The sequence below is a fragment of the Lodderomyces beijingensis genome, assembly GCF_963989305.1.
Source record: "Lodderomyces beijingensis strain CBS 14171 genome assembly, chromosome: 6".
Lineage (NCBI taxonomy): Eukaryota > Fungi > Ascomycota > Pichiomycetes > Serinales > Debaryomycetaceae > Lodderomyces > Lodderomyces beijingensis.
The window spans coordinates 727,310-749,003 of NC_089975.1; the positions used below are offsets into that span (position 1 = coordinate 727,310).

Here is a 21,694-nt window from a genome sequence, read left to right on the forward strand (position 1 = left end):
AAATGATGCAATGGTAAACCGAGGCTAATCGAATTGACAGTTGATTGGGTACTTCAAGTTTGAGTTGGCATCCCAAACACCCCAGTGCTTTTCAACACCGCCAATACCTGAAGAGTCTGGTTTCCAAGCTTCATCAATGGCTTCGAAAACAGCAACATTGACGCCCCAGGCTCTCATGGCACAAATGGCATTTTGCCAAAAGTTTTTGGCATTTTCGACACTTGGCACCGAGGCTTCAAAGTTTTCACCACCAGTGGGCCAGCCGGTTTCGCCAACCCAAAAGTCGATATCGGTTGTTCCTTTGATACCCTGGATGGTTTGCAATGCTTGCATAATGTCGTCAAAGAAGGAATAAGATGCATTTTGGTTAGTTTGTCCCTGCCAGTATGAAAAGGCGTTGGCGTAGACAACATCGGCTTCTTGGATAGCTGGTTTTGAACCGCCGTCAACGAGAACATTCCAAGAGTCAACCGTGCCCACTGGGATTGCACCATAGGAGTTTCCGTTTTTGTCTTTGATGTTGGAAACCAAGGACTTGATTTCGTCGATTTTGCTGGCCAACTGGGTAGCGGTCAAGTCGTTTCTGTATAGAGCTTCCGAGCCCACAAGAAAGGTTTTGATTGTTGCCGTTGAAATTTGCGGCAAAAACTGCTGCAACGCGTTTTTCTCGGCTTGGAAGTGGGCGTCGTCGTTTGGCCATATGCCCAACATGATTTGGAAACCTTCCGCCTCTGCAGCCGGGCCCAAGTTTTGCAAGGTGTTGCAATCGGAAACCGCATAAGTCTTGATGATGTTTGTTGTTCCCTTGAGTAACTCCAAGTCGGACTCAAACTCCTGGACGGTTTTGCAGTTTCCTGCATTATCCTTGACACCCAAGTTGAAGGCAAGCTGTGACTGTTGTTAGTAGACGATTCAATGTGCAGCAAAAAAAAAGGAAAAAGAAGCAACAACATACACCTCCAATGGCTTGGGCAGTAGCTAAACTAGCAGCCAACGTTGCTAAGAATTTGATTTGCATGGTCACAGTAAAACTAACGACGGACCTTGAATGACAAAAAGATGAAGAAAACGAAGGTGAAGAACCGTTCAAGACCAGGGGTATCAGTTGAGGAAACGAAGGAAAAGAATGGCCAACCGTTGGGGTTTATATTTGGTTGTAAAAAAAAAAAAGGACAACCAACAAAAGAACAGGGGAAAAGAAGAACTTGAGCCTAGGCAGTTTTTTTTTTTTTATTTCGGGCCCTAGAGGTTTGGCGGTTGGCGGTGGTGGTGGTGCTGTTTGCGGCGGCCGTGGAGGCAGTTGGAGGGGGACGGTGGTGTTGTTGGCGACGGAGAGTCGCTAGAACTATTAATAGTTACGACCGCAGCAGTGGCGGTAGTTTACTGAGCACATGTGTATCTTGTCGTGTCGTGTCGAATGTTCTAAAAAAAAACAGAATCAGACAACTAAGCCGCATTGCATTCTATTTGGCAACTGGGCTACTTTTGGAGGAGATACGCTACCGTCTTGTTATTGCTTTGGCGCCGTGGACACGCTCCCCCCCTGAGAGAATTTCCCAATTCGACAAACAGGTGCTTTTTCTCTGCGTAGGGCACACTGCGTAGGGCAACCAGCGTAGGCACAGACGGCAACTGCAGATTCGCATCCAAGGCGAAGTCGACGGAAAACAATAGTAAAAAAAAAAAAGAAAAAGAATCGATTGGTCGATTGGTTGGTCGACTGATGGTCGATCTGTTGGTTGGATGATCGAGACTCCGATCCAGATCCTTCCTGTTGTTGTGTTTTGTATGGGAGATATGCACGCACTATATCGCCTTGTCAACAGTGTTCAAACACGGTAATAACCATTCCACATTCTTCTGCCTCCCTCGTATGACTACACGTGATCTGCACGTGACATCTTGATCATGTGACTTTCTCCAGCATTATTGCAGCTCGTTTAGTTTGCCACCTGATTTTGAAGCAATGCTTAGTTAGAGTGGGTCAACTACTATCTACTAAACTAGCCTGAATCATCACCCTCAAGTGCTTTCAAGATAGAGGATTCTGGATGCTTTAGATTGCACTGCAGTTTATAAGCGAGGTGAACTCTGGTGACTCCCCTTTTTCCCCAATGACATCATTATTGTAGTTGCAACCACTCCATAGCTTGGGCCTTATTCTTCTTCTTGCTTAGTGACTAAGTGGTATCACTAATAGAAACCGCCGCTTTCTCTCACGCTTGTACAGCTTCACTTTTTTTTTTTTTTTTTTTTTTTTAAGCGGTTGTGAACAGAGTTTTGGACCAAGGTCAATGTGTTTTAAATACTGGAAACCTGTTGATTGTAGGCTAGTTTGAGAGTAGAGAAAGAGGACAAGTAAGCCAGATTGGCCATCTAGCTGACATTTCGAGGCTATCTCTATAAATTTGTGTCACTCTAACAACCTAGTCAAGGCAATTAAAACGCCGTCTTCAATCCTGACACCGCGAGGTATGTCCAACTTGTAATCAAACAACTTTTCCACACCCGTGATCCCAGCAAACATCGAATCCTTGGCTTCATCCAACTCAAAACTGCGCTGGAAATCCCAGTAATTCCCCAAGACAACCAATAAATTCTTATCACCTTTCTCCTTCTCCTCCGCATCATCATCATCGTCGTCTCCTTGGTATCTTTCAACTTCGCTAATCACTTTACCAACCTTATCGAAATAATCATCGCATGGAACGAAAACGGTCCTGGTGTACCCCTGCTCCAACGGAGCACCCGTGAATACCTTATTGAACTCTCCCGTTTCATTAATCAATCGCACCAAGTACCCGAAACTCGACTTGTGGCCCGTGACGCCATATGCAGCCTGTGGACTCACAATGGTGCGATTCTTCAAATCCACCGTGATCCGCAGATATATGGGCACCTCGCGCTTGATCTCCAACTTGATCGCTTGCGCCTCGCCCACGTTGACGTATTTGCTCACGGTGACCTTGTGGGGTGATTTGGCTTTCATGCCCAGGCGTTGCTTGACCTTGGGCGTCTCTCGCGGTATCACTATGCCTTCTTTGAAATCACGATAGACTTCGTTGTTCTGCATGAATGGCAACGTGGTGATCTTGGGCAATTTGTAAGCATGTTTGAACTTGGGCATAATGTGCTTGAATTGCGGATTGAGACTCGGCAGAAACACGGTTTTGACCAAATACGGCGGAGTAATGAAGAATTGGAAGAGGCTCGCTAACAATATGGCGTCTTCGCCGCTGTGCAGTTTGTCCCGCCCCGCGTTTTTAGTGGTGCTCTTGGTCTTGGTGGTGGAAGAGTCATCACCATTGAGATCTTCATTGAATAGGACTTTGTTTCCCACGGTGACGGGCTCCACTTTCGTCGTCTCAGCCATGTCCTGCTTCTGCGGCACGTTGAGCACGATAATTTCCGAAACGTTGTATATTAGACATGCTTTAGCTATTTGATAAGCTATCATCGTCTTTTGTTCGAGATTATGGGCATTCTTGTTGCTGATCACCGATGACGGTATGCATATTGAAATTGAGGCTTTATTTGGTGTTTTTGTCGGTTTCTTGACTTGCTTCTGCTCAACCGTTTCCACTGCTTTCCGCTTGGCCATGTTGACTCGAGCAAAATAAAAAAGAGTGTGTGAGCCTGTGGTGAACTTGTACTATCCGGTATTCACACCTATCAATCTATCAGTTTAGCTGCAACTTCTCTCCCTCTCTCTCTTTTTTTTTTTTCTTCTTCTGGTTTTGATCCTCATCGTCATCGCTACCTACGCGAGGTTTCAAAATTTGCAACAATTTCACCAAAATGGCGCAGAGTTCCACAGTTGATCTGAAGAGACTCTAAAGTCAATCCTTTTACGTCTAACTATACAACTATTAATCTACTATTTGCAATTTTCTTTGCTTCTCTTTTCCCTTCTTTTCGTTTCATTTTTTCTTTTTCCATCTATTTCTACTCTTGATCTTCTTCGGCCTCCTTGTTTCCATTTACAGCTCCAGCTCCAGCTCCAGCTTCTTCTTCCTCTTCATCTTCATCTTCATCTTCTTCAGTTTCAAATTTGGCGATTTTGGCTTGCGCTCTTTCGATGTTTACTTTGGTTTGTTCTGCTTGTTTCTCTTGCAATGCCTCCAAAGTTTCTTTCAAAGTCTTGATGGTCTCAGGAACATCCTCCTGTTTAAGCGGGAACGGAATGGCCAAGTCACTCAAGGCAACAACGATATCAGAAGCAACTGAAAAGTTTTTAGCCTTTTGCTGTTGCTTCTTACCACCCTTGCCTTTCTTCTTTGACCCAGTAAAGAAATCTTCTTGCTCCTTCTTAACAACAACCAAATCCTCGGGGAATTCAATAACTCTAGCGGCATTCTTGGTTGAAGATGGAACCGACTTGCCATTTAAGGAATTAGTCTTCTCATCCTTGGCTGGTTTGACATAGGAAGGGTCAAAGTAGTTTAAACAAGTGTGGATTGAGTTGATTTCGTCAGTAAAAGCAGGAATCGACGCCTCGGCCAACTCGGCTTCAGCCCTCTTTTTCAACTTGGCTTGCTTTTCCTCTAATCTCTGCGCTTTTTCTTCTTCTTCTCTCTTTTCTCTTTCCGCAGTGAGCTGTTTCTTAAAGTTGGCAAACTTTTCATCAAACTCGGCTCTCAATTTTCTAATTTCGTTGTACTTGGCATCTTTTTCTTTCTTCAACTCGGTTCTCTTATCGTACAAGACATCTCTCTTGGAAATGATGTTCTTGTTGGACTCATTGATTTCATCCAATTTCTTCTGGATCGATTCGTATTGAGCATTCAATTCCTTGTTATGGGTAGCAGCCACTTTTTTCTTCAACTCGGCAATCTTCTCCTTATCTTGATCGATACTAGCTTGAGTTTGTTCAATTGATCCGAAATCTTTACGCAATTTGCGCAATGAGCTCATCTCCTTGACAAATCTTCTTTCATCGGCCAATTTCAAATTACCAGCGTCAATTGCCTTGTCCAAACTATTGATTCTCTCGTCAACTTCAGCAACGCTCTTGAAGCTGTTTTTCGAAGTTTGTTGCTGGATCTCTTGAATTTTCTTCTTCATTTGAGCATCAATCGATTTGATTTGCTCATTCAAGGCGTGTCTTTCATTTTTCGAGCCCGACTGCTTCGATTGCAAAGATCTCAATTCAGCGGTCAACTTGTTTCTCTCGTCCATGACGCTTTGTTCAATCTGGTGTTTTGCAATCTGGGCACTAACCTCGTTGCTTTGCAAATCCAACTTCTTGATCTCTTGTTTCAACAACTCGATGCCATCTTTCATCGCCTTGTCATCGGGACGTTTGATGAGCTTTCTTTGAGAAGCAGGTCTCGAGTTTGAACTTGGTTCAGGACCGTTTAAATCAGACATGGTTGTAATTCAGGTGGGGGGGGGGGGGGGGAATTAAACTTGAACGGGAACACCAAAGGGGGCAAGGAGACGTGGAACAGGCAGTAGTAGCAGCAGTACCAGTGACGACAACGAAGCAAATCAATAACTTTTTTTGTTTCTTCTGAAAAAAAACAAGGCCAGGAAATGTTGTAGGGGAAATCCAAAAAAAGAAAAAAACAAAAGACTACTCAGCAATCAAGTTGAACAGTCTAGAGTATAGATAGCAGTTTCCGCTTCTAACGTGGATTTTCAGTAGACGGTTTGGTTTGGTTGTTGGATCAAAACTGTTGCCAGTAGCGTGTTGTAAGGATTTTTCAGTAGAGAGAGAGAGCGAAAAAAAAAAGGCCATGTCACTCACTAAGGCTTACTGGTAGTAGTTAACTGTATGCTATACTACACTACATTATACAGTATATAGTATAGTACGTGTCGTGTCGCGTGTCGTGTGTCGTGTCGTGTGTCGTGTCGCTTTTTTGTCGTCGTTGGAAAATTTGAAATTTTTTTGTTCGTCTTCAAAGCGTACTGCATATAATGTACCACCCACCACACACAGCACACACATAGTCTCTAGGACACAGCATAGAAGCAAGAGAGGAGATTTGCTAGTTGGATTCAAGTGTCCTTAGCATGGCAGTAGCAGTAGTAGCAGTAGCAGTTGAGACTGGTTGAGAGTAGAACAAGCGTTCATCACTGCAACCTACTAGTGTGTATGATGGGACTGCCTTTAAGGTCAGAAGATAACAAAAAAACGCTGGCATTTCGTCGGGTAATTTTTCCTCTTCTGCTTCTTCGTATAAACGAGAGCGAGCCAGAGGCTTGAGCCAAATGAGAAGACGCAGCAGAACGAACAAAAAAAACCCAACTTCGAGAGGATCAAAACCGTTTCTTCTGATAAACATACTCTTTTTCCATCGTATAGCCGCTCCTACGCGTGTACACCAAGTATCACTAGGAGAACTTCCATCCCCCCTCCTCCTCCCACATCCTGGGGCTTTTCAATCTATTCATCGTTAGCTAGCCACACTCTTGCGACGCTCACACCCAGTTTTGGCCCATCAAGTCTAATTCATATAAAAAAAAAAACAAAGACAAGAAACTTGGCTAATTCCAACCGTCATGACATCAGCATATGCTAGTTTAGTTGCCAGCCTCACGCCAGAGACGATTTTGCAGAAATGGCCCGACATCACCCCGCTCAAGATGATCTCGGGCATCCCTAGATCAGCAGGCTCCGACACTTCGTCCATGTCGAGCTCCCGGGAAGACCAGGATTTGTTCAATGGCCACGATGAAGAGCAGATTAGGCTAATGGAAGAGTTGTGCATTGTGCTCGACTACAACGACAAGCCCTTGGGCGCAGGAACCAAGAAGTTGTGCCACATTATGGATAATATCAACCAGGGCTTATTGCACAGGGCCTTTTCCGTGTTTCTCTTTAACGAACGTGGCGAGTTGTTGTTGCAGCAGCGAGCTGACGAAAAAATCACCTTTCCTCAGATGTGGACCAACACATGCTGCTCCCACCCGCTCTGCGTGCCCTCGGAACTCGGCGTCAATGTCAAGTCTGGCGCCAAAGACGTCAATTCCCTCGAAGTGGCTGTTGAAGGCGCCAAGATTGCCGCGCAGAGAAAATTGGACCACGAGTTGGGCATCAAGATTGAAGATATCCCCATTGAAAACTTTACCTATCTCACTCGTATCCACTATAAATCTGCTAGCGGCGACGACTCAACCAGCAAATGGGGCGAGCACGAAATCGATTACATTTTGATACTAAAAACCAAAGACGATATAACAATAGATGCAAACTACAATGAAGTTAAGGACTTTAAATACGTCAGCGCCGAGGAATTGCAAGAAATGTTCAAGGATGACAAGTTGGTGTTTACGCCATGGTTCAAATTGATTTGTCAGACTTTTTTGATGAAATGGTGGAATAACTTAAATGACTTGGATCAATTCAAGGATGACAAAGTACATCGATTACTCTAGGGAGGAAAAGAAGAAGGAGGAGGAGGAGAAGAAACAGAGGATATGACTACAAAGGAGCTGAAGAGGAGCTGAAGAGGAGCTGAAGAGGAGTTGAAACAGACATGTAAATTGTTTTTTTTTTTTTTTCTTTTTGACAAGTATTAGATGTATAGAGATATAAACGCAATATATGTAATAATCCTTGTTCCTTGATAGACTTTTTGATGGTGTTGAAGATCAAAATTGGAAGGTCTGGGTTATCAGAAACGCAGTCAATAAAATTTATCCTCGTTCCACAAATTTTGACTTCTTTTTTTTTTTTTCTCTCTTTCACATCCTGCATATATCCCACAGTGCAACAAGGCACACATCTTCCCGATATCAAGACCAACATATATCTTGCAATATCTTGCAACCCAATCTCATTCAACTTCGACAACAACGGATAAACCCTCGCATACGGCTCCCCCCATACGGCTCCCCACACGTCCATGATTGCTCGAAGTCTAATAAAAAAGAGTCTGAGTCTAGGCGTCTCGTTTCGATCACTAGCCACAGACTCCACCCTTTCAGCAGCATCTTCCACAGTTTCCATTTCATCCTCAGCAACAGTCACCACCACCGGCGCCACAGCAAAAGCAACGGAATCAACCATAACCAAGCATAGACGAAAAAGAACCTTTTTCACGGACGAGTTGAACAAAGGCCCTTCATTCGATGACTTTGTCAGTGGTAAAGCGAAAGATTTGCTCGAAGACCCACTCGAGCTTGCACGCAAAGACCCCAATGCAAAGCTTCCTAGTTGGTTAAAAGTGCCCATCCCCAAGGGCAAGTCGTTCCACAACGTGAAAAAGGATGTACGCGACCTCAAACTCTCCACTGTGTGCGAAGAGGCCAAATGCCCCAATATCGGCGAATGCTGGGGCGGTAAAAAGAGCGAAGCCACTGCGACAATTATGTTGTTGGGCGATACTTGTACTCGAGGCTGCAGATTCTGTTCCGTCAAAACCAACAGAACCCCAGCTAAGCCCGACCCCATGGAGCCTGAAAATACCGCCGAGGCTATAAGTCGATGGGGATTGGGATACGTGGTGTTGACCACGGTGGATCGCGATGATTTAGTCGATGGCGGTGCTCACCATTTGAGAGAAACCGTGCAAAAGATTAAACAGAAGGCGCCCCAGATTTTGGTTGAAGTTCTAGGCGGCGATTTCCGCGGCGACTTGGAAATGGTGAAAGTGTTGGCGACATCGGGGTTGGATGTTTATGCCCACAATTTGGAAACCGTTGAAGCATTGACTCCGCACATCAGAGATAGAAGGGCAACTTATAGGCAATCGCTTGCTGTTTTGAAAACGGCAAAGGAGGCTAAACCATCGTTGATCACCAAGACGTCCCTTATGCTTGGATTTGGAGAGTCGGATGACCAAATTTTGGCAACGCTTCGCGACTTGCGCGAAGTTGGTTGCGACGTGGTTACGTTTGGCCAGTACATGAGGCCAACCAAGAGACACATGAAAGTTGTTGAATACGTGACGCCGGAGAAGTTTGACTCGTGGAGAGATGTTGCTCTTGAGATGGGGTTCTTGTATGTTGCCAGCGGTCCGCTTGTTCGCTCTTCATACAAAGCGGGCGAAGCATTTATCGAAAACGTGTTGAAGAAAAGAAGACACAACGTTGGCGAAACTCCAAGATTGGGCGTGGAGGTCAGACCCACACCCACCATCTTTCAAAGATCTTGAACAAGAGGCCACCCTACCCGACACCGGAGGATTGCCATATATTTATAGAGCGGGAATAGCAACGATGAAACTTTGTCAAAGACGCGACTATTTGCACCTAAAAAAAAAAAACATCTCATGGTTGTGAAATGATTGGCCTTGTCTTCTTTTGTTATCCTCAAATAAAAGAGTGAGTCCAACGTGAGCAAAAAAATCAAAAAAAGCGTCGAAGCTTGTAGGAACCCCCGTCCAGACCAAGCTCTGGTAGAAAGATGGAGAGACCAATTAAAACAACATCATTGTTCAAGCCACTCCTACCCCCCCCCCCCCCTTCCGTGTCTCGGTCGTACGAAGTGGGAAAATATCGCCTCTAACAAAAAACATGCGTGAGCGCTTCCTGAAAAAAAAAAAAAAAAGTAAACATGTTAAAATAGTGCCAGATTGCAGGGGCCAAACACGCCTACTGCTGTTTCCCACACCCACAACTACACCCCGCCGTCCGTCTTTTCCTATAAAGAGATTTGGGTTTACGTCGCATACAGAGCAAGAAAATTGGAACGTTGATCTTTTTCGAAAAAAGCAAACAGAAATTTCGTCAACCTTTTTTTTTTGTTTTTTTTTTTAATTTTTTCAACTTCAATCCATTGATCAATGGGTAGAAGAGAGCACTTAACCAAGCACAATAATGATAGTGAAGATTCTCTCATTGAAGCCTTTGAGACAACGCTTTCGATAAGACCCAGCACCACGGAGTATGAAGAAAACGACATTTCAATTGACCACACTGTGCTCCCCAACGCTACAGTCAACTATACCCATGATTTATCCAGCATTGTCGACGTTGAAGAGCTTGAGGAACAGGAACAAGAGTCGGAGCAGATCCCCAAGTTTAAAGCTCGCAGGAGGTACAGCTTGCTCCCGACAATCCAAGCCTACAAGAAAGTGGGATCGCCCGGGTTTGAAGAGCATAACTACAGTCTGCAGACGGTGGACCTGAAGTACTATGAGATTCTCAAGCCGAGTCCTTTAGTGGATGAAAAATTGCTCAAGTACCAGCATACGTTTAGTGACTTTATTGAATCTAACCCGCACATCAACAAGGAGTCGCCGCGGTTCCAATTTGACGCAGACAAGACCTTGATTGTGTTGTCGCCGTATAGTCCCGAGCACGCGTTTGGCCGAAAATGGGTCACCAAATCGTATCTCGCTACCATCTTTGAACGGCCTCAACGATTGTTAGCTTGCTGTATCGGGGTTGCAGCCGCCATCACAATGTACCCTTTTTATTACAAATTGATAAATTCGACCAAACGGTCCTCGGTGTTTGCCTCGCACGTGAGAAAGATCCACGGACGCAACTGGCCCAAGAAATTGTTTGAGCTATGTTTGGAAAGTCAAGACAAGTTGAATAAGGACGAGTTGGAAGTTCCCCAGGATTGGAACTCGGGGGATATTTATTTAACGCCCAAGACGATCAATGCCATTGAGGGCGTCATAGGGACAATTGAAACCGCAGTGGATAAACTTTTCAAGCCGAGTTCACCGCGCAGTTCACTTTCGCCAAGTGGAGTTGCTGATCTGGGGAAAAAGAACCACAATTTGGCTTTTGTTGTGATACGGCCTCCGGGGCACCATAGCCACGCGTGCTTGCCGAGTGGGTTTTGCCTACTCAATAATGTCCAGATTGGGATAGAATATGCATTTGAAAAGTATGGCGTCACTCACGCGGTGATTTTGGACATTGATTTGCACCATGGAGACGGCTCGCAGGATATATGTTGGGAGAGAGCCGGATTCACGGGAGATTATGGACAGCAAGAAGAAGACGAGATCATTGATCCTAAACTCAACCCACGCGACGACTACGGCAAGCGATTTGCCACCTATCCTAAAGTTGGATACTTTTCGTTACACGATGTCAAATCCTACCCGACTGAGCTCGGGTACGCGACAAAGGAAAACATTAAAAACAGCTCGACTTGTATAATGGACCACGACTTGAACATCTGGAACGTGCATTTACAGCCGTGGGCCAACGAGGAAGAGTTTTATAAGCATTACCTGACGAAATACGTGGCCATTCTCAACCGCGCCAACCAGTTTCTCAACAACTCGAAAAAGCAATACGAGCAAGAAATCCAGGCGTATCAAGCTGAGCTCGGCAAATACACCAAGCTAATGTCGAGACCCAACTTGAGCGGCGCCGATGCGCAGAAACTCGAAAAACCGACACCGCCACCGCCATTCACTCCGCTTATAGCCATCTCAGCCGGATTCGATGCCTCGGAGTATGAAAACCCCCAGATGCAAAGACACGGAATCAACGTGCCCACGTCATTTTACGCGTCATTCACTCGCGACGTGGTCAAACTTGCCAAATTGCAAACTAACGGCAAGGTGATTTCGTTTCTTGAAGGGGGATATTCGGACGGTGCGTTGTCAACGGGGATCTTTTCGCATTTGATAGGTCTTAACAATGACGACGATTTGCAATGGAACCATACTTGGGGCTCAGAACAAGTTGTTAAGGAGCTAGTTAAAGGGTGCAAGAAAAACTGGGTGCCTTACAAGCAGCCCAAAAGCGACATCACGATATGGGCTAACGAGGTTATTAAATTGGGGAGAAGCATGATGCCCAATGCCATTTTGCCTGCTAATCATATCTACCGAGATCTGCAGCTGAACGAGGAACAAGCGAAAGTGGTCAATAGGATGATCAAGGGGTTGATGGATAACGACGGCGGCGTTGGGATTATCGAGAGTCCCAAGGTCAAAAAAGATTCAGTTGGCAGTAGCGGTGGTGGTAACGATGAAAAGGTTGAAAAAATTAGACATACTAGATCGTATTATAAACGTGTTTGACACCCAGGTTGAACTGATAGTGGGGGGGGGAGACAACCACTACAATCACTACAACCAAGTGGCGAATCTGTTTATAGAGAGTATTTGCATCAATATAGAAATTCATTAAGAAAAAAAAAAAAAACCGGCGGCAACAAAACGGGAGGCAAAAGAAACCAATCCTTGCTTGAGCGTGGGTTTTCCAGAGCTTGATTCAGACATATGGAGTTCACATGAACGGGGGGGGGGGGGGGGGGGAAGAACCCTTCAATGGCTCGACGTCTGAACTAAGCGTATGGGAAAGAGACGCGTTCCCAAGCTCTTTTACCTTGTCTCAAATGTAGGTTCCTTTCCTTTGTTTTTTTTTTTCCCAATTTCACACACGAAGCATCACGTGCCCCCTCCCCATCCTCATGGTTCCTTAAACGAAACGGCATTGTCAGGGTTTCACGTTCTTTCCTTTCCAGAGAGACCACCCTATAGTTCAAACCCCAAGTTTACTGTCAACGAGACTCTTGTGCTACCCCCATACCGGGAACGTCCATGGGGGGACAGGACTAGTGTCGGCAGCAGAGAGTAGTGCATCAAGAGACAGCCGCGTATATAACCACGACCAAGTCAGCCCTGTTTCCAGCCTACCCTCCTCCCTCCTTATCTCCCCCATTTGGCAGGTGGTTACGAGCCTAAAAATTCTCTAATGAATGTCTTATCACGACGGGGACGATTTTTTTTTTTTTCAAATTTATTTTCGAGCCAGGGGAGCAGAAGAAACGGTTCATCGTCAAGACAGACAGATTCGAGCATGAGATGTAATGACAAGATGACTAGATGTTTTTGAGATACGATGCAATGAAGAGCATAAAGATTGATGATGAGATTAAGGAAATTATTGGGTGACCCTATTCCTTTTTTTTTGTCTCTTTCTCTTGAGTATTTATTATATGCTTACGTGAAAAGTGGCGATAGTGTGTGATTGTAGCAGCAGGGTAAGAGGAGCAGGAGGGAGTATCATCTGCTGCAGAGCCAAACGCGTCGTCGATGTGTGGAAATGAGAATAAGACAGGGAGAGAACAGCGGCATCGAGTGTTAAACAAGAAAAAGACTTGGTTGGTTATTGTTTGACTTGGAGTGGTTTGCCACCAACAAACACACGTCTGGCGAGATTAGCTGGTTGTCGTTGGCTGGTGATTGTCGCGCCAGAAAACAAAAAATGACAGAAAAAAAAAAACACGACACTGACTTTTTTTTGCCAAACGAGACACGACACTTGTTCGCTGTGGGTTCGCTTTAGGCCCATAGCGGTAATTTAACTCTCATGACATACTGTCTGGTACAAGTGCTAACGAATAATATTATCATGGTGCTAATTTCGTTTTTACAACACCATCCACCATCCACCATCCACCATCCACCGTCTTTCACTAATCCAACCGTCTTCTACACAGGCTACACTCGGTTCTGACGAGTTTCGTTTTTTTTCTTTTTTTACTATAGCACCACCCGGCTAGTACTGCACATTTTTTTGCTACTTTTCCACCTTTCCCCCACCAATTACTGGACTCATCGTTATTTATCTTGCTGCTGGTTTTGCTCGCATTTTGCTGCTTTTTTTCTTCTTTAACCGCACCATACCCGCTTCATTAGGTCAAACACATCCACGTACACGTCCACGTTTTACAGGCTAGACCATGGATGTTGCTGAGAAACTATCGAACTCTCCCATCGATGCAATGACCAGCGGCCCTTCTAGACAGTTTGAGACAGCAGCTGTTGCCAATGACTTTCCTCCGTCAGATGCGAGGTTCGATCGCTCGAAATTGTCCGATAGCGAATACATCAGCCAGCTCTTGTTTGAAAACAAGGAATTGCAGAGCTTGGTCCAGTCGCAAAAGAAGATTATCGACAAACTACAGCACCAGTTTGACACTTTGGCAGCTTCGCCTAGACGGAAAAATCTCATGCCTCTGCAACGTGTACCAAAGCCAAGCGATGGTAACGCTCCACATGTTCCACTTCAACCTTCAAAGAGCCCACCCTCGCCTCCGTTGCACGCCACGGGTTCCCCCGCTGGAGACATCATCACCCGCATATCCACCCCGAAAACCTCGTATTCGCCAACGAGAGAAGAGGAAATCCCATCTCCCACACAACAATTGCAACGTTTGGAACTAGAACAGAAGCAATCGCGCAACACATTGCTGCTGCTGCTGCTAGCACAATCGGCCATCTTGCAAGAAACCACAGAGGCTTTACCTGTTCATGAAATACCAGTGAGATCGTCTCGAAGACATCAGGACGCGTCAGATCCATCGAATGATGGGCGATCCTCGTGGATTTCATCTGCAAGCGCAACTACAACTTCAAATGTGCCTGCAAGTGCAACAGCAACTGCACCAGCTCAACTTGTCACTTCAAAATCAAATTCAAGCAATCTTTCGTCCCATAACAACAATCCATTTTCTCCATCAATAGCCAGGGAAAAAGCAGATAAAACCGATTCTGAACAAACTGAAAAAATCCCAAAACAAGCGGAAACCCTGTTTGACTCTTTGAGCAGCAGCAGCAACACCAACACCAACACCAACACCACCTCCACCAGAGACATCAACATAATTCTGGATCTTCTCAAACCTCCAGCAATTGAAAACACTTTAACTACAGTGGAGTCAATCGACTCAGCCAAAGAGGAGAGCATAGATCACCATTTCAACCGGACTTTGGAATCGTTGAAATTGCGCTCCGACATTTCGATATCGGCGAACTTGAACGGCTATCTCACTAGTAAAAGCACCAGCAACCTTGGTGCAACTTACAAATCATCCAGAATCAAGCCTCCCTCTTTGCAACAGAAACTATCCCACGGTAACGGCAGTATGACGGATTTGGCACCTCCCACATCTTTGAAATTGGCATTGGGGGAACGCAACGGATCCAAGTCGGCAGTGACTACTCCGCAGACTCAACTGGCTTCAAACTTTGGCACAGCCACTCCAAATAAGGACTTGCCGATGACTCCTGATGACTTGAATGATCCAAAATTCGATCAATTTGAATCGCCAAGATCCAAATTTGAAGAAGAATCATTTTACCAACTGGGTCCTCCTCCATTTCTACCTCAATCTCAATCTCAATCTCTACCCCTGACACAAGCGACGCAAGGGACGCAGGCAAACGAGGATGTTAATGGTGGTGATCTACAACGTACTATTAGCAGCACTTCGTCTAGAAGATTGGCCCCCGCTTACGAAGCCCAAAGACAGCACCTGAACTCATCGAGGCTGCACCAAACACCAGTGAGACATGTTTCAGTTACAAGTCCACTGGCATCGGGAACCAGCTTTAGTGTTTTGAGCACTCCCAAGATGGACATGGACGAGTCGTCTTTGTTCATCAAGCCAGACGAATTCCACACGATTTTCATCAAGGTTGTCAGTACGATCCACATCAATACCGTAACACACCAAGCCGCGTCTGTGAGAAAAATCGATGATCCTAACCTCACCATCACAATCAATGACCGAGAAACCAATAAAGAAATGTGGAAGATTAGAAAGACGCATTCTCAGCTATGCGAGTTTGACGGAGAAATCAGAGCACTCGTGGAGTATTTCGGCTTGGCTAACCTCCCTGATAGAACGAGCTTTTTCTCAACGGTGCCGAGCAAAATCGAAAATAGACGATCGATTCTTCAGAATTACTTCAACTCGATATTTTTGATGCCGCATATTCCGCAAATTGTCTTGTACAAAATATGCCAATTTCTTTCTTTAGATTTCGTTAACCCACTCGATGATTTCAAAAGTGGATCACGCAAGGAAGGATACTTGGTTAGAAGATACAAAGGGTTGGGCAACAGTTGGAAAGTGAGATGGTGCCAAATTGAAAACCACAATTTAGAAATTTACCCTTACCCAGGTGGGCCCATGCAAGAAGCCATTCCGTTAGTCAATGCACAAATTGGACGCCAAGCATCTGACTCTGTTGCCGACGACAAGGGATACCGACATGCCTTTTTGATCATGGAATCGCAAAAGTCCTCCAAACTACACACGACTTCGAGCAAGCATTTCTTTTGCGCAGAGACCGATGAAGAGCGTGACGATTGGGTCACTGCTCTCATTGAGTTTACTGAACCTTCTCCACGTTCCAGTGAAACATCTCCAGTGAACTACAACACGTCAAGAGATGGAAGCACATCTTTGGAAGACAAGAAATTTCTGTATGACAGTTATAGCAATGGCAACGACGCACTGACGGTGTTTTCGAGTGCCTATGGCGGCAGCAGCAACGGCAATAATTTAGACCAGGTTTCGTCTCAAACTGTTATTCTGGTTGATGATCTGACAAAGAAAGTGCGCAAGAGAAGCATTTTTCCCTTTAAAAACAGATCGTTTTCCGTTGCCGATGATCCGTATCCACCTTCAACACCCGGAGCAGCAGCAGCAGCAGCAGCAGGAGTTCCACCACCATCAGCGGCAGCACTAGCATCACTAGCAGCAGTACCACCCCTGCATATACAGAATGGACCTCTGTCCGGAGGATTGCAGAGCCAAGACACTACCAACTCAATGCAACAGTATTTGGACAACATGAATCTTGGAGACGAGGTCACAAAGTCAATCTTTCGCAGGGAAGTCGAAGTTGCTTATGAACTCTCGAACCACGACTTTATGGGCCGCCAAATCCCCAGTATCTGTTTCCGGTGTCTTGATTACTTGAACAAAACCGGCGCTGTGTTTGAAGAGGGGATCTTCAGATTGAGTGGCTCAGCATCGACGATCCGTCAACTTAAAGAGGCATTCAATAGTCAGTACGACATTGATTTGTTCAAATCGCCTTTAAAGCCAGATATCCACACCGTGGCAGGATTGTTCAAGATGTATTTACGAGAATTGCCCAGTCCGATTTTGGGCTCTGAGGCCTACAATAATCTAAACTCCATAATCCTTAAACACTCGACTAGTGTGCCCCCGTCTCAGATTGCACTTATGTTTAAAGAATATATCAATAACCCCAACAAAATGGACCGGATTCATTACGATTTATGTTATGTGATATTCAAGTTTTTGAGACTCATTATATCTCAAAATCAAATCAATAGAATGAATTTGAGAAACTTGTGCATTGTCTTTGTTCCTACGCTCAACTTGAGTTCCGAGGTATTGAGCACAATATTGATTGATTTTGAATGCATTTTTGAAAATGGCAAGCCCATATCAGATGCAAATAGGGAAGTTTTGGATTTGAACATTCCAAAATTTTAAATTTTTAATTTTAATAATTTTTTTTTTTAAATTAAGAAAGAGAAGAATACGGCTCTGCTGCTGCTTTTAAACAAATTGTAAATTTCAGTAAAGTTCAACTCATCATCAGCACCATCATCAACAACATCATCAACAACATCAAACGCTTCAATTCACATTTTTGGAGAGAACATCACATTTATAAATATTTTTCAATTTTTTTTTTTCATTTGTTTATGACGTTCTTTTTTTTTTTAATACATTAATGATACACATTTTTATCCCAGACAAACCAACCGACCTACCACTCACACTCTCCCGTAGCTTTATGAAATACATAATCCTTGCCATCGATATTAGCAATCCCCTCCTTCAAATTCAGTTTCCACTTATTTTTAATTCTCTGCACTTTATCATATAAGCACAACATGATTTGCCCTTCTTGGTCGCCGTCTTCATCGTCGCTCTTCTCGCTCTCCAAATCGTCATCCAAATCGGAGTTGATATCATCTGAATCGTTAAAGATATCAGCGTCATCGTCATCGTCGTCGTCATCATCGTCGTCGTCGTCATCTAGCGCACCGTCAACTTGATATAGGGTCCTTCGCCTCGCTTGGGTTTTCATCTTGTGATGGCGCACTTGGTCCATTATGGCGAGGGCGTCAGATGAGTTTGAGTGGATGGTGAGCTCAAATGTGCCGTCCGTTTGGTTGATTTTCGGGAGAAGCAACCCGTCGACGGAATTCAGCTGGGTCAGATTGATATCTCCTTCTATTTCCTTCTCTCCGTTTTCGTCTTGGTCTTGGTTGTTGTTGTCGTTTTCTGGTTCTTGCTTTGTTGTCGTTGTTGTGGCGATTGAAGGTATCTCGATTCCGAGGTTGTTGTTGTAACTCAATGGGTCAGGTTCAGCTGCACCGCCATTGTTCTCGTTCTTGACGGCTACCGTCTCCGTGACTCCAACCAGTGGAGCCACCACGTTGCCGTTATTTTGCTGCAAAGCGGAAAGATCCGCTACCGGTTTCGAATTCGAATTTGCTAGTGGTTGTGGTTGCAATTGTAGTTCAGCACTATACTCTGGCTCTTCATCATCATCATTGTCATCCCAGGAAAATTTACAAACTTTAGACTGGCTCAACTTCTCACACCATATCTTACGCAACTCCTGAAGCGTTGATTCATCTATCCCCATATTCTCAAAATCTTGTCGTGAATCCGATATCACATCCTCCACTATCGTCTCGTACAATTTACTTGCTTCAGCATTTGACATTGCGTATTTTTGATAAAATTTCAAGCTAGGAAAGTTGACTGGTGATGATGATAAATGCAGTTGGTTTAGTTCCCAAAAAATTTCTCCTATGCAATTTTTCTTTTTAGATCAACGATGGAAATGATGAAATGATGACTCGGGGGGACTGGCTTGCTAGCTTGCTTGTGTGCCCTCTTGCCTCTTTCTGTCTATCTTCCTTTCAAGGTCTATAATGAATGTGGTGACCAATTTCTCTCGCCCTCGTTAAGTTTCAACAATTTATAGGTCGTGTACAATGGTCCAAAAGGTGTTGATATCACCAGTGTAGCGAGCCACATACACATCTACGTAGAAACCACTCGTAGAAACACCAACTTGCCTTTTTGCAAACCAAGTTCCTGACTCTCTTGACTTGCCAGAGGTATGTGTGAATTGAAAGAAAGGAAGAAGATTGGTTTCCTTTTTTTTTTCTCTCCTTTATTAATGCCTATATACATGCATACGCTTAACATTTTCAACCACTTTATATAATGTCTCTCCGGAACAATTTTGCAATTTTGTTGTGTTTTTTCTTTTTTTATTTTGGCGACGGTGTCTAATCAACAGAAATCACACTTTCCAAATCAATCTCTTTCAAAACTTTCCGTTGATGGTTAATCTTTTTCAACAACTGCTTGAAGAACCCCGAGCTGAGTTCTGCATCCTTAATGTACGACTCGAGCTTCTCCTTCTGCAAGATCCTCTTGTCAATGCTAGTTTGGAAATTGTTCATCACCTGTCGAGATGGAAAATTCAACACTTGGCGACACTCACTGGCTAGACGATTCGAGTTATTGTGCACGTAATTCATCTGCTCGATCTGTTTCTTGATCTTCTTTGCTTGTTTTCTTGGTAATGCGTTGGGAATGTCACTGATGAGGTAGTATATTGCAAGACCAGAAGCACCAATCAAGACGGGGACGGCAATCTTTCTGATCATGCTTGTTGACACGTAATGGCTCCAATGATACGCCTTGCCGATCAAAGCTCCCGTTGTCAAGATTTTACCCGACGAGTATAATGTGCTCAAAGTCAATTGCGTGGTTAGTGAGTTTTTCAACTCCAAGGCATTTGATGGCGCCGACGTTATCACGGAAACGGGGTTGAAATAGGAGATTTGGCGAGCTGTGGCACTAACGTATTGTTTAGGTACACCAACAAAGACCAAAAACGATTCAAACGAAGGGTCAAAAAAGTCATAGATGTCAATGGTGTTTTCAACGTTTTTCCCAATATCATCTTTTGCTCTGGTAAACATCAATTCCGGGTTGAACTTTTTGTCGCTGAGGAATCCCTCATTCAAGTTATTTTTGCCCACGTTGATAATCTCCTCGACTCTATCCTGGGTCATTTGCCTAGCGGCATCTTCGCATTGGAAAACGGCATCTCCAATGACATCGATCATGGCCAATTGAGACTCGTTTGCGTATTCAAACAAGAATTGCAACCCGCCGTATTGGACAACCGGTTTATCTCCCAAGTTGTTAATGACTGTGGATATTTCCTCCACACTGCGGTTGTAGACAGCGGTGCAAGTGGCTTCAATGAGGGCATTTATGGTGTCGGCAATCTTGTGTGACTTGTAGACGATTTTGTTCACCTCAGGTGCAACTTGGTTTGTGAGTTCTTGCTGCTTTTCGCGCTTCTCGTCATTGTAGATTCTTTCGTTGATCTCCGACAAGGTTTGCAAATCTTGGAACAAGTTTAAAAGGTAGCTTTTTGCGGGAAGAAGCTTGGAAATTGATCGCTTCTCAAGTACAAATTTCCTTAAAGAAGCTTCGAGGAGATCAAAGTCCGGATGCTCCGGTCGGCCATTGTTGTTGTTATCACCGTCGTCTCCACCGTCACCGCCATCGTCACCTCCACCGTCACCTCCACCATTACCATGATCGCGCTTGGAAATCTCCCCTGAGCTCACAAAATGTACAAACTCTTCTGCGTTCTTGTGAGTGTCAGGAGACAAGTTTTTGATCTGGTCCAAGATTCTCCGTTTACACTTCTCCTTGTCCTTGATGCCGTCAAACTTGTTCACCACAATAAACACATATCGCTTTTCGTTTGCCGCGGTGGCGATGAACTCTTTCGCCGATAATGTAAAGTGGTTTTCCGCGCTGACAACAAACACCACCAAATCAATCTCCTCTTGGCGAGAAAACACCTGTGTCGTCAGGAACGAGTCCATGTTGAGACCGGGAGCATCAATCAACTTGATGTCAATGACCCCATTATGTAGAAGGCTCTCTTGAAAGGAACGATTATCTAGCACATACACCTTCAATAGTTTAAACTTGTCGCAGTCGTATACAAGGTCCTCTAGCTTCTTGATGGGATGTATTTCAAATGTCGTTTCGTCCCTTTTGTTGTACTCCTTTTCAATAGGCACGGCATGCACTTCTTCAATACCGCCGTTCTCCGACTGGGCGTCAATGACTTCGCAAAAGACAGAAGTGCATGGTTGCTGGTCCTCGGGCAATATTTTTCTTCTCAACAACGCATTGCAAAACGTGGATTTTCCGGCATTCAAGTCACCCGTGACAAACACCTTTGAGCTGGTGTCATCCACACGTTCTTTCAAGTTGTAGAGATACTTGATTTGCAGATGCAATTTTTTTTCCAACAAACTTGCAATGGATTTCTTGTCCAAATTTGACGTCAAATCATCATCTCCGTGGCTACCTCGAATGTTGATTTTCAAGATTTTGAATTCGGGAAGGTCCTTTTCCATGGTCTCTTCTTTAATCTTCTGCTTGCTCAACAGCTTGATGCTGCTGTTTTGTCTAACAAGTGCCAAATGCGCCTTGGCACTGTTGAGCAATATCTTGCGGTCATCTTCGATTTCCGTAGGGTAGAAAACCGGCCGTTCCTTGTTTTCCGCCAGTAGCTCGTAAATCAACTCGATGGTTTGGTTTATGCATCTGTCCAACGACATCTTGTTCTCGTTATACCGGAGCTGCTGTAGCGAAGTATTGAGGTGCTGGCGATGTTTTAACGACAACCCGTTCTTGGAGTCACTTCGACTGCTGCTGCTGCTGCTGCCTTCGTGGCTGCCGTTGACCAAGGTAGACCCATCGTGGCTCAAATGACTTTCTCCGGGAGCGTAGACCAACTGCACTGGTTCCGAAGGCTGGTAGTTCTCGATCAAGGTCCTGGTATCCTCCTCATCCGACGAGGAGTGGCGCAGATCCGACTCACGGCTACTCATCTGTTGTGTGATGTTGCTAGTGCCACCTTTTCAAAAG

At 44.7% G+C, this 21,694-nt stretch overlaps 9 protein-coding genes across 9 annotated transcripts; 4 read left to right on the forward strand and 5 right to left on the reverse strand. All coding sequences in view use genetic code 12, as the record gives it.

The window, feature by feature from the left end:
• Positions 1 to 24: 24 nt before the first annotated feature.
• Positions 25 to 1,018, reverse strand: LODBEIA_P50300 (uncharacterized protein; the record flags this gene model as incomplete). Its single annotated transcript, XM_066975318.1, has 2 exons — positions 25 to 888; positions 956 to 1,018. The coding sequence occupies 2 exons, from the start codon at positions 1,016 to 1,018 to the stop codon at positions 25 to 27; spliced, it is 927 nt and encodes a 308-aa protein (XP_066831968.1).
• A 1,395-nt stretch (positions 1,019 to 2,413) lies between these two features.
• LODBEIA_P50310 (uncharacterized protein) lies at positions 2,414 to 3,601 on the reverse strand (the record flags this gene model as incomplete). Its single annotated transcript, XM_066975319.1, has 1 exon — positions 2,414 to 3,601. One exon carries the CDS (start codon positions 3,599 to 3,601, stop codon positions 2,414 to 2,416), a length of 1,188 nt encoding a protein of 395 aa, XP_066831969.1.
• A 344-nt stretch (positions 3,602 to 3,945) lies between these two features.
• On the reverse strand, positions 3,946 to 5,370 carry LODBEIA_P50320 (uncharacterized protein; the record flags this gene model as incomplete). The annotated part of the gene is made up of 1 exon (XM_066975320.1): positions 3,946 to 5,370. The coding sequence occupies one exon, from the start codon at positions 5,368 to 5,370 to the stop codon at positions 3,946 to 3,948; it is 1,425 nt and encodes a 474-aa protein (XP_066831970.1).
• A 1,137-nt stretch (positions 5,371 to 6,507) lies between these two features.
• On the forward strand, positions 6,508 to 7,383 carry LODBEIA_P50330 (uncharacterized protein; the record flags this gene model as incomplete). The annotated part of the gene is made up of 1 exon (XM_066975321.1): positions 6,508 to 7,383. The coding sequence occupies one exon, from the start codon at positions 6,508 to 6,510 to the stop codon at positions 7,381 to 7,383; it is 876 nt and encodes a 291-aa protein (XP_066831971.1).
• A 470-nt stretch (positions 7,384 to 7,853) lies between these two features.
• LODBEIA_P50340 (uncharacterized protein) lies at positions 7,854 to 9,104 on the forward strand (the record flags this gene model as incomplete). Its single annotated transcript, XM_066975322.1, has 1 exon — positions 7,854 to 9,104. One exon carries the CDS (start codon positions 7,854 to 7,856, stop codon positions 9,102 to 9,104), a length of 1,251 nt encoding a protein of 416 aa, XP_066831972.1.
• Positions 9,105 to 9,734: 630 nt separating this feature from the next.
• LODBEIA_P50350 (uncharacterized protein) lies at positions 9,735 to 11,945 on the forward strand (the record flags this gene model as incomplete). The annotated part of the gene is made up of 1 exon (XM_066975323.1): positions 9,735 to 11,945. The coding sequence occupies one exon, from the start codon at positions 9,735 to 9,737 to the stop codon at positions 11,943 to 11,945; it is 2,211 nt and encodes a 736-aa protein (XP_066831973.1).
• A 1,667-nt stretch (positions 11,946 to 13,612) lies between these two features.
• Positions 13,613 to 17,188, forward strand: LODBEIA_P50360 (uncharacterized protein; the record flags this gene model as incomplete). The annotated part of the gene is made up of 1 exon (XM_066975324.1): positions 13,613 to 17,188. One exon carries the CDS (start codon positions 13,613 to 13,615, stop codon positions 17,186 to 17,188), a length of 3,576 nt encoding a protein of 1,191 aa, XP_066831974.1.
• Positions 17,189 to 17,468: 280 nt separating this feature from the next.
• On the reverse strand, positions 17,469 to 18,437 carry LODBEIA_P50370 (uncharacterized protein; the record flags this gene model as incomplete). The annotated part of the gene is made up of 1 exon (XM_066975325.1): positions 17,469 to 18,437. The coding sequence occupies one exon, from the start codon at positions 18,435 to 18,437 to the stop codon at positions 17,469 to 17,471; it is 969 nt and encodes a 322-aa protein (XP_066831975.1).
• Positions 18,438 to 19,011: 574 nt separating this feature from the next.
• On the reverse strand, positions 19,012 to 21,657 carry LODBEIA_P50380 (uncharacterized protein; the record flags this gene model as incomplete). The annotated part of the gene is made up of 1 exon (XM_066975326.1): positions 19,012 to 21,657. One exon carries the CDS (start codon positions 21,655 to 21,657, stop codon positions 19,012 to 19,014), a length of 2,646 nt encoding a protein of 881 aa, XP_066831976.1.
• Between the last annotated feature and the right edge of the window lie 37 nt (positions 21,658 to 21,694).